General features: G+C 37.4%; 1 protein-coding gene across 4 annotated transcripts in view; it reads left to right on the top strand.

The window, feature by feature from the left end:
- The first annotated feature begins 6 nt into the window (after positions 1 to 6).
- IFT88 (intraflagellar transport 88) overlaps positions 7 to 13,838 on the top strand; it is a 50,835-nt gene continuing 37,003 nt past the window's right edge. The window contains exons 1-11 of one of the 4 annotated variants that reach the window (XM_026853893.1): positions 7 to 437; positions 1,141 to 1,234; positions 2,188 to 2,250; positions 2,944 to 3,000; positions 4,644 to 4,697; positions 6,564 to 6,627; positions 6,704 to 6,773; positions 7,765 to 7,855; positions 11,826 to 11,930; positions 13,067 to 13,169; positions 13,691 to 13,805. In XM_026853893.1, the coding sequence (XP_026709694.1) occupies positions 1,145 to 1,234; positions 2,188 to 2,250; positions 2,944 to 3,000; positions 4,644 to 4,697; positions 6,564 to 6,627; positions 6,704 to 6,773; positions 7,765 to 7,855; positions 11,826 to 11,930; positions 13,067 to 13,169; positions 13,691 to 13,805 (812 nt within the window). In that variant the 5' untranslated portion in view covers positions 7 to 437; positions 1,141 to 1,144. Of the gene's footprint in view, positions 444 to 1,140; positions 1,235 to 2,187; positions 2,251 to 2,943; positions 3,001 to 4,643; positions 4,698 to 6,563; positions 6,628 to 6,703; positions 6,774 to 7,764; positions 7,856 to 11,825; positions 11,931 to 13,066; positions 13,170 to 13,690; positions 13,806 to 13,838 lie in introns of all 4 variants that reach the window. The other 3 variants (XM_026853878.1, XM_026853885.1, XM_026853901.1) reach the window with 3 other exon arrangements.

The raw sequence follows: 13,838 nt of genomic DNA on the forward strand, positions 1-13,838 counted from the left end.
CGGCCCGCGGCCCCCTTAGCAACGCCGCCCCGCTAGCGACGCCGCCCGCGCCGGACTCGGCGGCCTCCGCCGTGCTCGGAGCAAAGGCAGAGGGAGTGGGCGGCGGGCGACTACAGAGCGGGTGGGTTGGCACCGTCGCGTTGGTTACCTAAGCTTCACGCCGACCTGTCAGGCCCTGCCCGGGAGCGCGGCTCCTCTGCCACTCTCGAGAAGGAGGAGCCGCCCCGGGGCCTATCGCCGCCGCCTCCCCGCTCCGGGCGCTGACTGAAGAAACCCGCAAAAAGGAGCTTTGCGGCTTGGAGCCGCAGTGGCATCGCGTACGGCTTAGAGGAGGCCCCAGACAAGTGGGAAGCAGCGGGGGGCATCCTGCGGCTGGAGCGGAACGGCCCTCGGTGGGACGTGCTGCCCTTCGTCCTGGCTAAGGCCGACTCGCTAAAGTGCATGTATTTCATGTTCTAGATGAAATCAAATGTTATCTTCTTAAGATTTTTATGAAAACAGGTAGCGGGGCAAAGAGAGACCTTCTTAGTGTCCTCAGTGAGGGAAAGACCACTGGTTGAATGCAGCCATATTAGACACTAAAGTATTTGTGAAGACAGACGTTGGAACCTAGGCATCTTTAAATCTAGTTTTTAAAAACTGCTTGAATTGAAATGGCAAAATTATATGAAGAATGTTGTGTATAGACAATAGCTGTGGCCGTGTTGATATAAGGAAGATCTGAAGTTAGAAGAGGCATCTTTCATTGGACTGATTGCTATTGTTTGACCTAATAATGGCAAACTTTAGAATATGAGACAATTATCTTAAATCCTAATTACCTGAGAATGTAAAGATGACATTCTAAAAGTAATACAGTTAAGATAATTTAGTTTTAATTATAAATATCTTTGAAACTATTTTCATGACAGTGGTATAAATACCTAACAAAATCTAATTCTATGAAATGGTGCCATTTAATAGGTGGACCCTAGTTTTTATGACTAATCCTAGTTTATTTTTCATTTCAAAGGCAGCAATTAAAAACTAAAGTGAAATTTAAGCTCTTTTGAACTTGTAAACCTTACTGCTATATTTTACATTTTTAAAGGTACACATAAAACCACTGAGATAATACTTGTCATGTTAAATGTTTCACAGAAAAATGATGCAAAATGTGCATCTGGCTCCTGAGGTTGATGAAGATGATCTTTATTCTGGCTACAATGATTATAATCCCACATTTGACACAGAGGTAAAAATATTTCCTACCTTTCCCATACATAGGATTTTAACTTTTAAGAACAAGATGAGAATGCGTGGGTATAGTAATGCACAAGTGTACTACTGCTTTGAAGTGAAATTTTCTTTATGTAGCAGGATAAAGTTTCACCAGGATCTTTTTGAATAGTTTTTGGATAATTTTCTATTCCAACAAAATATTTACGTGCGTCTCATGGCAGATCTAATATGTTTTAATGGTTAGAATTTGTGAAGTATAAAATCCTAGTTATTTGAAGGCCATATTCGTGTTCAGTCACAGTCAATGTGGTGTTTCTCAGACAGCGTGCAGCAGCAAGTTTTTGACAAAGGCTCATTGATCTCTTACTGTGGTGCAGCAGAAGGAGGTAGCAGTAGTGTGGAGTCCTGCAGGTCTCTGTGCAGTCGGTAGCCCATCTCGGATGACTTGGGTAACCCTGCAGACCACCTTTTGGTAACTGCTGATGTAGTGGCATTAGAACAACAGTGGGGTCATGAGGTCCAAACCCACTACTCTGCTCAAAGCAAGACTTGGCAACTTGGTATGGGACTTGTAGCATGAGCTCAGAGACACGAGATATTTAATGTATTGGCGTGACAGGCATTAATGTTAAAATTGAGAAATAGTGCTAGTAGTAAGCTTCTGGACAGAAATAAAATTTCATGCTATATTTTATCACTAAAGCTCTGCTTCCTCACTGTGTTTTTATTTTTCAGGGAATAATGAGTTTTTACATTTCCTAATCTAAAATACCAAAATAGATACACCAAATATAATAATTGTTTATTGTTAGTAAAACATGTCATTCAGTTATCTTCAAGTCAAGTATTTCAGAAGAAGAATTGGTTTTTTTACATATCTGCTTTCAGTAATCCTGGGGTTCTGGAATTGTGCCATTGGGTGTTGTGGTTTTAAAAGGGTTGGTATTTTTATTTTATCTTTCCTAGGATTTAGAAAATGATGTAGCTTTTCAACAGGCAGCAAGAACAAGTCATGGTAGAAGACCCCTTGTAAGTACCTTTTAAAATACCTTGCAGTAGTGTAGACCTCCTCTAGAGCCTAGCTCTGATTTTGGCAGTGGTACAAACTTATCTTTGGAATCTCTTATCGTTTTTTTGTCTACTACTGATGTGAAGATACAGACTTTTATAGTTGTTTATATGAAAAATAAGTAAAAATTCAGTGGAGCAGAAGTTCCATTAAATTTTGGAGTTAAGCTTGAGCAAACAAGGAACTTCAGCTGGAAGTGTGTATTCTTGTTAAAATGAGATAAAACTGTGTTAAAGAGCAAAATGATATATTCTGAAAGGACTTTGTCTAATATTCTACACATAGAATTAATTGCTCTGACATACAGGTTGAGATACATGCTAGTGAGTGGGATTTAGAAAACTTTGATTGTTCTGGTTTTTTACTTTTTTACCTGTGACTTAATCCTGTATTGTTTCTCAAAACTAAATATAAAGTTGGCGCCCACACTTTAGAAGTGCATACTATATGTCTAAGAAAGAGTTGGAGCAGCCTAATTAATGTTACTTCTTTGCCAGAATAATCTGGTTCTACAATAAGAATTTTTTTCTATAAGAATTGAAGCATTATTTCTATGAATTCCCTATAGAAACCATATAGAAAGACTGATAATGAAAACACATGGTTGTTAATAGAGGTATGTGTGTGTTTTGTTTTTTTTTTTTTCCACCAAGGTGACAGCCAAAATTCCCGGTACATCAGCTTCAAGACCTTTAGCTACTGGATTTGGGGTATGTTTTTGTTCTGTTGTATTCTTAATGAAAATGAGCTCTTTGCCAAAAAAGAAATTTACTATTTAATCCCTTGCACAAAATGAGCTCTTTTTATCAAAGTATTTTCTTCCAGTGAACTACATGTATTAATTTTAATTAATTCCCAACTCTGCACTTGGTTAAAGCATGGTTACCTTTTTTTTTCTTTCCTCTCAGAAACCATGTTACAAATAAACTTCCGTATGCATAAGGCAGTAGATTCCAAGGTATTAACCTTATTTTCTTGCAGGAGGAACTGAATGGGTTGTTATTTGGTCTTGAAAGAGTTTTCTGAAAGTTAAGATGAAATTAAGTCTTAAAAAATACAGGCTTTCAAATCACCTCTAGATTAATCAGAAAAAGTTGGTTATATTCTCTGGTATACTTAAGCCATTGTAACTCTTAAATAGCTAACACTTTAACCTGTTTTTTCTATGGAAACAGATGTTATGCACTAGTGATCCATCCAGTGTCACGTTATCCCAATAAATTTTCTATGTTAGTCTGTCTCAGTCAGATTTGAAAAGACAGTGCTCTTAGACATAAAGTTCCTGTAAATGTTATGACAAATAAAGAAGGGAGATCACATTGCTTTAGATCTCTTATGCTAGTTAGCTGGGCAATAGTTTCAAGAACACCTACATTCTATTATAAGTGATTGAAATGCAACCTTTGCTCTGAACCCTCTGTTACCTGCTAAAAGCAGTTGTATTTGCAGATGTTTAGTGTAGTGCCATACTGTGACAGGAAAAGCTGTCCTGTTAAAGGAGTGCCCAAAAAGGCACTTCCTAAGGATAATAAATACTGAAATGTTTATCTGCATTAGTAGAGCTAGAAACCTAGAAAACATTGTCCAGTCCACAGTACTACCTGTTTCTCTCTGCAGATTTGCTTCTCCTACACTACAATCCTTGTTAATGTAGATTCAGCCTTAGCAGAAAAAACAAAAAACAGTCATAATGTGCGATGGATAGTGGGTAAAATAGTTAAACATAGGCCTCTCAGTAGGAATTAGGGGAATACTTTTTTTATGGCCTGAAACCCTTTATTTTTGTCTGCTTATATTGTATATTTGTAGCAACATTTTAGCACTTACTATTAAATATTTCACATGCATTTCTTTACATTTTTAACACTAGTACAGAAGGACAGTATGCAGCATATCAGCTAATGAAAAGGATACACTTTGAAATTGCTGATGGTATCTTTTTACTGTAAAATATGCCTCTATATTAATTTCTTATCAGCAGTACTCAGGATGTTACTGAAGTATTTTATGTAAATTAGTTGTTCAATTTAAAGGTAGTCATTTCAATAATTTAATAATGGAAAGTACACTACTGCCTCAGGTAAATTTCTGTGTAATTTTTTTAAAAGTCTGACAAAAATCCAAATACATAAAAAACCCAATATGGTGAATTTGTGCTAACTGAAGTGTTCAACATCTTTATGTCTGCCACGCACTGGCAGTATATTGCATATGAATAACATAAATGGGAATTTGCTATGAACCCATGTGAGAGTTAGATCAGCTCTTAAAACTGTGTTGAGAAGATGGTGCATAGCCTTTACAGGCTTCTAATGCTTTGTGAATGCTAATTTCAAACACCTTACTTTTGTAGTCAAAGGCAACTTTAACTTCATCTATGGGAAGACCAATGACAGGAGCTATACAGGTAAAAGTTTCAATCTTTACATTTTATATTGATTTGGAACAGTGAAGTTTTCTGATAAGTGTTTGGATTTGATAGAAGTATTTAAGAGAGACTGAAATAATACAAATTATTACACTGTTTTAATTTGTCCTTTTTTGAAAATACTACTGTCAGAAAACATGAGGATTGTGATGAGTATTTTAATTGAGGACAGGGTTGGAAGCAATACCAGTGTACTGCTTTTTAACACTTACTGACATGCAATGAATAACTTTTCATTGAAATAGGAGAAAGGTAGATTCTGGTTTTCCCGTTTTTCATATGTATTTATACTCTAATAAGAATCAGCTGCAATATACCAATGACTTTCCCATGACCACCGTTAAGTATATTGACTTAATGTTAAATATATCTATAGCTGCTATAGTCTGTGTGGGCCCAGGTGGGAAACAGGAATTATCAGGGAGCATCAAGAGTAGGTCTACTCCCTAAGGGAAAGCAAGCCAGGAACCTAGACAGAAATCGCATGGCCAGCAGTGCAGGGGCCCCTCCAGCAAGGACCCAGTCACACAATACCTGAGCAAGGCAAGTAGGATCCACCTAGGAATGGCCACATCCAATCATAAGTCCAGAACATAGGCAGTATCATGGTGATGAGGCAGCTCTGAGGTCAAGACAAAAAATCAGTGTGCAGGCCAGGGTTAGGACCAATGATTACTGGGCAAGTCCATGGTGACAAGGCAAGGCTAAGATGAACCTAGGAGGCCAGTTGATAGGTTGAAATATGGATCATGGGACTCTGGCCAGGCATAACTGTGGCTGATGTCCAAACTAATAGTTCTCCAACAAAGCTCAGGCTGAGGGACCATGACTGAGCTTAAATAAAGCTCCGGGATCCATGGATAGGGTGTGTGGCTGAAGGCCCCAGGTGAGTCTGGTCAGGGCCATTAAGATTTATTAGTGCACTCAGTGTCCTGACAGGAAAGTTTAATAAGCTGGCATGAGGTGGGAGGCATTATCTGATAATAAGCTACAAATAGAAAAGAAATGTAGTTTGTTTGTGCCTCTCTTGGTTTAGATAAAGTAAAATATTCTGATCCATAATATCACATGATTCTTTTTATTGTCAATAAAAATTAAAAAAGCAACTGAGTTCTGAAACAGTGTGACAGTAAGCTATTACAGATCTCAAGACGAGCAATTCTTGAGAATTTTCTAAAAATATGTTTGAAATTAAGTATTCTGAATACATATAAAATTTACACAAAGTAACAAGTGTTCCTTTATGTCAATTACAGTTTCCTGGTATTGTTTGCTCCTCTAATTTGTAGACAGTTATCATAGATTGGTAGAATCCCAGGTTGGAAGGGACCTCAAGGATCATCTGGTCCAACCTTTCTTGGCAAAAGCACAGTCTAGACAAGATGGCCCAGCACCCTGTCAAGATGAATTTTAGAAGTGTCCAGTGTTGGGGAACCCACCACTTCCCTAGGGAGGATATTCCAATAGCTGATTGTTCTCATTGTGAAAAGTTTTCCTCTTGTGTCCAATTAGAATTTCCCCAGGATTAACATGTATTCATTACCTCTCATCTTTTCCGTGTGATTCCTTGTAAAAGGGGAGTCTCCATCTTCTTTGTAGTCACCCATTAAATACTGGTACACAGTGATAAGGTTTCCTCTAAGCCTTCTTTTCTCAAGTCTGAACAAACCCATATTATATGATACATAATATTTGAGAAATAAGAACATTTTAAAAAATAGTTTACTGAGGTTGTAACAACTGATTTTTGTATTTAAATGTTTTGTAATATGTAACTAATGTCCGTACAGTCCACAATCTATTTTTTAGGAATATTATTTTAATATGTTTTTCTTTTTATTTAAGGATGGGGTTGCTCGACCAATGACAGCAGTGCATGCTGCAGGTTACACAAAGGCAGCTGTGAGAGGTATGGTTTGTAGAAATCACCAGCTGCCAGAGGGAGATACTATTTTACAATTTTTAGTACTCTGTTAATCTTGCAGGTTCTTCATTTGATCCTCTTGGTCAAGCAAGAGGTCCTGCTCCACCACTGGAAATGAAAAATTCAGACAGGTTTGTTTGATTTTACATTAAATTATTTCAGAGCATTAATAGCAACAAAAAAACAACCATGGATAGAGTTTAAAAATATCAGGCGGTTATGGAACATTGAGGGGCTAAACTCTTTGTGGAATAATGCCACAAACCTTTATGCATGTGGTTAGCTGACTTGCCAGAGCAGTTGCACTGATGTTCAGGAATGTCTGATTTCAGCTACTTCTGGTTCTGACTGTAGCTTAGCATTCTGGACAGTTGTTGCCATCACGCAAATGCTGTGATACTTAACATGAAAGTGTGGAGGATTATGGAAGAGTGTGTGGCAGGCAAGAAACAGTATGATTCATGAGGCTCTCTGGAAAGAACTTGATGGAATTTTGACTGCTGTTTTTCCCTGTTCACTCTGACCTTAGCACTGTTGTGAAAGTTTTGCAGGTGTGAATGTTGGGGAGTTCACTAAGAACAAGTCATTGAGCTTTTCAATACAGAAGTTGTATTCCCCAAATATAGCTATATAGGAATAGGGAATCCTACTGAAATGTCTGGTTATTTAACTGAATAAAAATTCTAGATGAATAACAACTGTTTATTAAAATCTGCATTTGCAAGCTATATTTTGCAGTTTTCTATGCAAATAAAGGTTCAATTAATTGCTCTTAATACAAGATTTCATTTCACTAGGTGTTTGATTTGAAAGTTTTACCAGCTCATCTGTTTTTTCATTACTTCTTCTGAACAAATTGGATCCATGTAATTTGCATGTCTGTCTGGTTCTCACAAGAGGATTTATGGATTTATGTTTTCTTAGGTGTCCATTCTCAAATGTGTGAATGTGGTGTCTTTGGAGGATCTTCTCTGGGCATTATATTTTCTGTGATGGGAAAACCAGTTAGTTGTGACATGTGATACATGACTGTGTTGTTTTACTGAGACTATCCTGTGTAGAATCTTGGTGTTTGCAATTATGTCACTAGTGTTAATCCTTTTATTGTTATTTATATTTTAGTTCAGAAGAGAAAATTAGGCAGTTGGAAAAAAAAGTGAACGAACTGGTTGAGGAAAGCTGCATTGCCAATAGCTGTGGAGACTTGAAATTGGTAATTTCTTTGGCTTTCATTTCACTTTTGCTATTATGTGAAGAACAATTTATATAGATAGATGCTTCACACTGACTTGGGTTCAAACATTTCACATTATTAAAATCATCTTAATTCTAACTTTGCTATGACTCTTGTAATCCAGTGATACCTTGTATTGCCAAAAAGAAAGATAGGAGCTGTATTTATTTTGTATATATTTGTTAAGATTTCAGTGTTATAAAAACTTTCTTCCCCATATATCCTTTGGTCTCTTCACATGTGTCTGATCAGTTAGTCATACTAGCAGAAATTTGCCCAGTCTAACCTATGGATTCTCTGGGAGCAGGTGATCCTTCTTCAATACCAGGCTTGTAACTGGCATCTTTGCAGTATTTGGTCCTCAGATGCGTAACAATCTTGTCTGAGTGACATTCTGTTTCCTTGATGTTGCTTGGGCTTTTTTGGATAATGTAATTTTCATTCAGGACTGGTGCTTAGTACAGGGTCAGTCTCACTTAAGCCACGTCCACAGTATCTTTCTGTGTCGGGGCTGTTTGGTGCTACAGCATATAGTAGACATTGTATTGCTTTTATTGCACCATAAGGGAGTCAGCATCAACATGAGCTATTTCATCTTTCAGCCCTTCAGACAAGGGGACCTTCCAAACTAACCAAACCCTGAAGTGCAAACACCATTATCCTTCATAGGACAGTGGCAATAAGGCACATTAGCCTTGGGTTCCAGTGTCTCAAAACAGCCTCTATTCTTCCTTCTTAGGACCAGGCTTATATTTATTCCGTATGCTTTGAACTAGCCAGTTCTAGCTCCCAAACTGCTGAGGCAGAGCAGGCTCAACTGTTTGAATTAATGAGGAACATGCAGTTCTCAGGGATTTAGACTTCCTTTCTACTCACCTGTTGCCCTCTCAAGTTGATGGCATCTGATACATACAGGGGAAAAATTAACTAGAGCTGTGAGAGATGATGTTTCTTGCTCAGTCACCTGAGCTGAAAAATTTTTAGTCTGAGTGTATTCTGATAATGTTAGAGTACAAGAATGGGTAAAGCATCTTTCCTGATCTGCTTGATACTGTCTGATACAGATCCTAGGCTAGATGGCCTTTGGTTTGATTAAATTCTTATGTTTTGGAGACTAAGAGCTCCAGAATTCATTAAGATTGTGAATGGTCTGAGTCTTGCTACAAATGGAAAAATTGCACTGTTTGTCCACTGTACACAATGTCTATATCTGTGAATCAATCAATGGGTTTGTAAATTATTAGCACGGTTACTGGCACAGTTTTGGTCCAAACTAACTAGCATTTTTCTAAACAGTTCCTAGATATGGTTGAAGGTTACTATGGAGAAGGAACTATTTCCAATAGGCAGTTTGAATGTATTTGATCTGTTATAGAGTGTACTAGAGCAATATCATGCTAGTTACTAGTGGCTAAGTAATAGCCCATTTGATTTATACCTAGTATAGATGTAATTAGTGAGTTCAAGCTGTTTGGACAAGTTAGCACTTTTAATAAATGTTGTCTTCTTGTCTGACACAAAGGAATATTTTTCTATGTGCACTCCGGTTCAGACAATTTCAAATATCTCTTTAGGTCTTGTGAAACATGGTGGATACAGCATCATTTAATCATACTGTTTTAATGTACGGGTAGTCTTAGCTGCAGTTTGGATCTGTTAGGAAGCTTGCAGTCCATCTTTTGGTAGATCGTCTTTGTTCAGAAGTCTTTGTCTTTGCACTGAGATCTAGAATTCATTCAGCAATCAGGAGCCTTGCTGGACCCAGTGACAGTGAGGGCTTTCTTATCTTGAGGGGACTTTATATTGTCCAGTGCTCTCCACAGTGAAGGCCTCCTTAGCTCTTTTATGCAAGGTGATACTGTGTACCTTTGTGATGCTTCTTATCAGACTACATATATGTTATCCTTATGATCTTATCTGTATTTGGTGGATTTCTTAAGTAGTCATACTTCATTTGCATGTTTTGGGCCTCCTGTATGTGAGGTATTCCATGTTACAGTGGCAGGATCTGCCTTTTGTAGAGAAATATCCAGTGTTTCATTAAGTACATGCATTATTAATTATTATTAATTCATCAAGTAATAATACTTTATTTGAGGTTTTCTCATATCTTTAAGACAGCAGTTTACCTTTTGGAAATAATACAGAAAGAATGTACTTTTTGTGTCAATGATTTTGTAGTGTGAATATTTGCAAATACAGAATAGAACATTTATCCTATTAGACTATGACTGTTGTCTTGAGGACTGTCTTTCAGAATGGGTAGCATCCCATGTCTTTTTGCTTACTACAAAGACTCATTGTATCACGTTTGAGGAAGAAAAACTGTCCCAGCTCTCTGAATGCATTCTTGTTTCTCCAATTAGAAGACCAGATCTATGCCTTTCTCCAGTTTGTGCAGCAATTCCAGTGATCCTGACCAAATTAAGACAAGATCGAACATCGATCATCTTGAATGTGATAGGTCAGCCTAGACAATTCTGCGATCAGGATAATACTGTACTGTGTGAGGACTGCCTTTATGCTTGCACCTACTAGGACAATTGCCCGGAATCTTGGTCTACCTATTGTTTCTGGTGATACATGGATTATCTGTTAAACTAATAGCCCGATAGCTCCCTTGGAGAGAGGGATTTCACTTAACATATCTTTGCCTAGCGGTCCATGGTGTAGGGGGTTTACGATCTTGGATTTAACAAGAAGGCTTCTAATAGTAACACTTTAAGTCCCAAAGTGGGACTTAAGTCTGGTGTTCAGGCTGGATGGTTCCACCCTTGAAGCTGACAGATCCTCTTACATTGCACTTACGTAATAAAACATTTTTTTGCTGCTAATAGCTTCTGATAGAGAGTATGAAAGAAGTCTATCCATTTATTGTGTTTATTTAGGATAAATATCCTTACAGACCTATCCTAATTTATTTCTGATATAATGTTTGAATTTCATCTTCACTAGGAGATGAGCCAGCCTGTTTTGTTAATTTTTCTTGAGCCTCATGCATGTATGGCCAAGAATGTTCTTCGTTGCTTGATGTCAAAGGGTTGTTTCTTAAGTAGATTATACCAGACCATTCTGAGGGTCCTGTAGGATGTTTGTGTTAGTTTCTGACAAGTCCAGCAGAATATCTTTTTTCCTACAGAAGTCATCAAAGTTGCCAACACGTTACCCGTAAAACAGCCCAGTTGGATTTGCCTTCTGTCATAAGGACTAAGAATCAAGCTGTATTTTGAGAAGTACTTCCTTCATCGATAGCTGCCAAATAGCTATCTTGAGTGCTAGCCATTATTTGTTTAATCATTGCACCCTTGCAGAGGCATACAGACTGCTAAGGGCACTTGTAGACCTGTAGCATTACTTGTAGGAAGGGTTTTGACACCAATCTGCAGAAGATTATCATTGGATAAAACAATAATTTTGGAGTTATTCAAATTGCAGATGTACATGTGAAATACCACTTCTGGATAGATAAAAAAGGGAAGCAATTTACCAGCATCCAGAGTTAGTCAAGGTGTATGTACAGCATACATTTGCACAGCATGCTTGTTCACTTCCTGCCTTTGCTTTCTTCTTTCCAGCACCTTCCTGTACTGGGATTCTGCAATTAAGGAAACATGCCAAGGCTAAATGTTCCCTCTCTTTTTCCTACCACCCCACCCCACCCCCCCTCACCTAAGCATTTATGTGCATTCTGTGACAAGTAGAATAATCTAGGGATTATGGCATATATGTGTGTATGTGACTATAAAATGATACAGCTAAGCAGACTTAGACAACTATGTGTCTGCTTATTGCTAATTAAAAACTCTCTGTGGGTTATATTGCTGCTTTTCAGGTATTGGGTACAGTCTGTGCATCTAAAAAAAGATGGACATCATTGTTTTGAATGTATTTTTGTCGCCTTGGGTTAGTAAGATTCAAGGCATTGATAAATTCTAGTATTTTATTTAAGGCTCTGGAAAAAGCAAAAGAGGCTGGAAGAAAGGAAAGAGTGTTGGTGAGACAACGTGAACAAGTTGCTACTCCACAAAACATCAACTTAGACCTCACTTACTCAGTAAGTGTTTAGAAATCTTCAGTGAGTGAAAGGTGTTGGTAAAAAACTTCCTAAGGAGACATTTCAGTGTTTGCTCTGTGTGTGTATTGTCATGCTCCTATCAGTGTATCAGATCAGATACAGTCTACTTTTGGGGGCAGGGGAAGTTTATGAAGAATGACTCCTCAAAGTAAAAAACTTAACATTGAATTGCAAAGATCCATTTATATCAAGTCTATTCCCTTGACTGTTCCTATCTCAAGTACCAGAGAAACCACATAGTCAACATTAAGTGAAGAAGGATGCCCATGAACATCTATTCTACCTATCTACTCACATGCAAAACATGAATATCAAAATATAACAGATGTAAACCATGTATTTCAAAAATAAACAGTCTAGAAAATGTAACATGCCAAGAGAAGCAAACAGGAGAAATCAGACACTGCCTTTAACTTGAACCATAAAGTGACAGAGAATGTATTACATGAAATAGTGTATATTAATATTCATAAATCCTGAATCTTAAAGCTGGTATCTACGTTTACATTCTGGTTTTCAAATTAGTGGTAGGCTTTTTTTAAAAAAAGGATACAACATACATAAAAACGTACTTAGGGGGAATTTTAAAGTTGTACTCCAGGTAGTGCTGTAGAGAAAATTATTAACAATGAATACATTGAATTAGGCAGACATAGTAATTTATTTTACAGCGAACGTCAGAGTAAAACTGGGGAAAAAATGTGGAGGTATTTTACCTGACACCAACAGAACTTCTGTTTTGAAACAGCAGTTTGGAAAAATTCTCTCTATAAACTGAGTGACCACAGGTAGTAGGACTGTTTCCCACATGTTGGGAGTCATAAATTACACACAGTTTCTGAGAATTACCTTGTATGAATGATTTTTAATACCCTTGCATTATAGCAGTGTGTTTACTTAGGTCTAAGGCCCACTTAGCGTGAATTTTAATGGTAGTTATTTAAGTACAAATACAAAAGAATTACCTAAAATAAGTAGATTTGAAACTTGTTCTCTCTATGTCAATATACAAGAATAAAGGATCTTTAAAGATGGGAAGCTTAAAACTGGTAGAAGTTTATTACTGTTGAGAGAGCAACGTATTTTCTTATACCTGTAATTCCATTTTTCTATAGGTTCTTTTCAATCTGGCCAGTCAGTATGCTGCTAATGAAATGTATGCTGAAGCACTGAATACATACCAAGTTATAGTGAAGAATAAGATGTTCAGCAATGGAGGTAGGTTATATTTCCAAGTATTTAGATTAAAATTGATAGTCAGGCATTCAAAATGAAGACTTCATCTGCGTGGTGTTGACTTGTAGAGATCTCAGCCCTCGTGTCTGTCAGTCAGAATGGATGACCGATACTCACAATCTCTGACTTGGTATAACTTAACATGGTTTGGTTCTCCACGTCATTAAATCTTTTCTTCCCATAAGCCAAATATATGATTTTCTCATGCAACACTGCTGTGTTGTCTAATACTAACTTTTTCTCTTTCGACTCAGCTTTCCCCTACTGAAAGCTTTTAGTGTTTTGCACGTCTTTAAGACTCCTACAGTGCACTTTTCTTAGAGGTGCTTATTTGCAGCTGTCTTCTTGGAGACCACTGTGAATAATCTTTACCTCATCCCTCAATTCACAATCAAAATACATCTAGTTCTTTTCTAGGTTTCATTACTACTTAATCTCCTTTCAATTTTAAAATGCCGTAACTATGCTTTAAAAAGCTGTAATTCCTTGACTTCTTTTGATAGGTAGACTGAAGGTGAATATGGGAAATATATATTTAAAACAACGAAACTATTCCAAAGCTATCAAATTCTACCGTATGGCTCTAGACCAAATTCCTAGTGTCCACAAAGAGATGAGGTGAGTTTCTACTAGTAGACGTGGTTCTGAAAT

This window comes from Athene cunicularia (assembly GCF_003259725.1).
Source record: "Athene cunicularia isolate RWA chromosome 1 unlocalized genomic scaffold, athCun1 chr1_part1, whole genome shotgun sequence".
In the NCBI taxonomy this organism is placed as follows: Eukaryota; Metazoa; Chordata; class Aves; order Strigiformes; family Strigidae; genus Athene; species Athene cunicularia.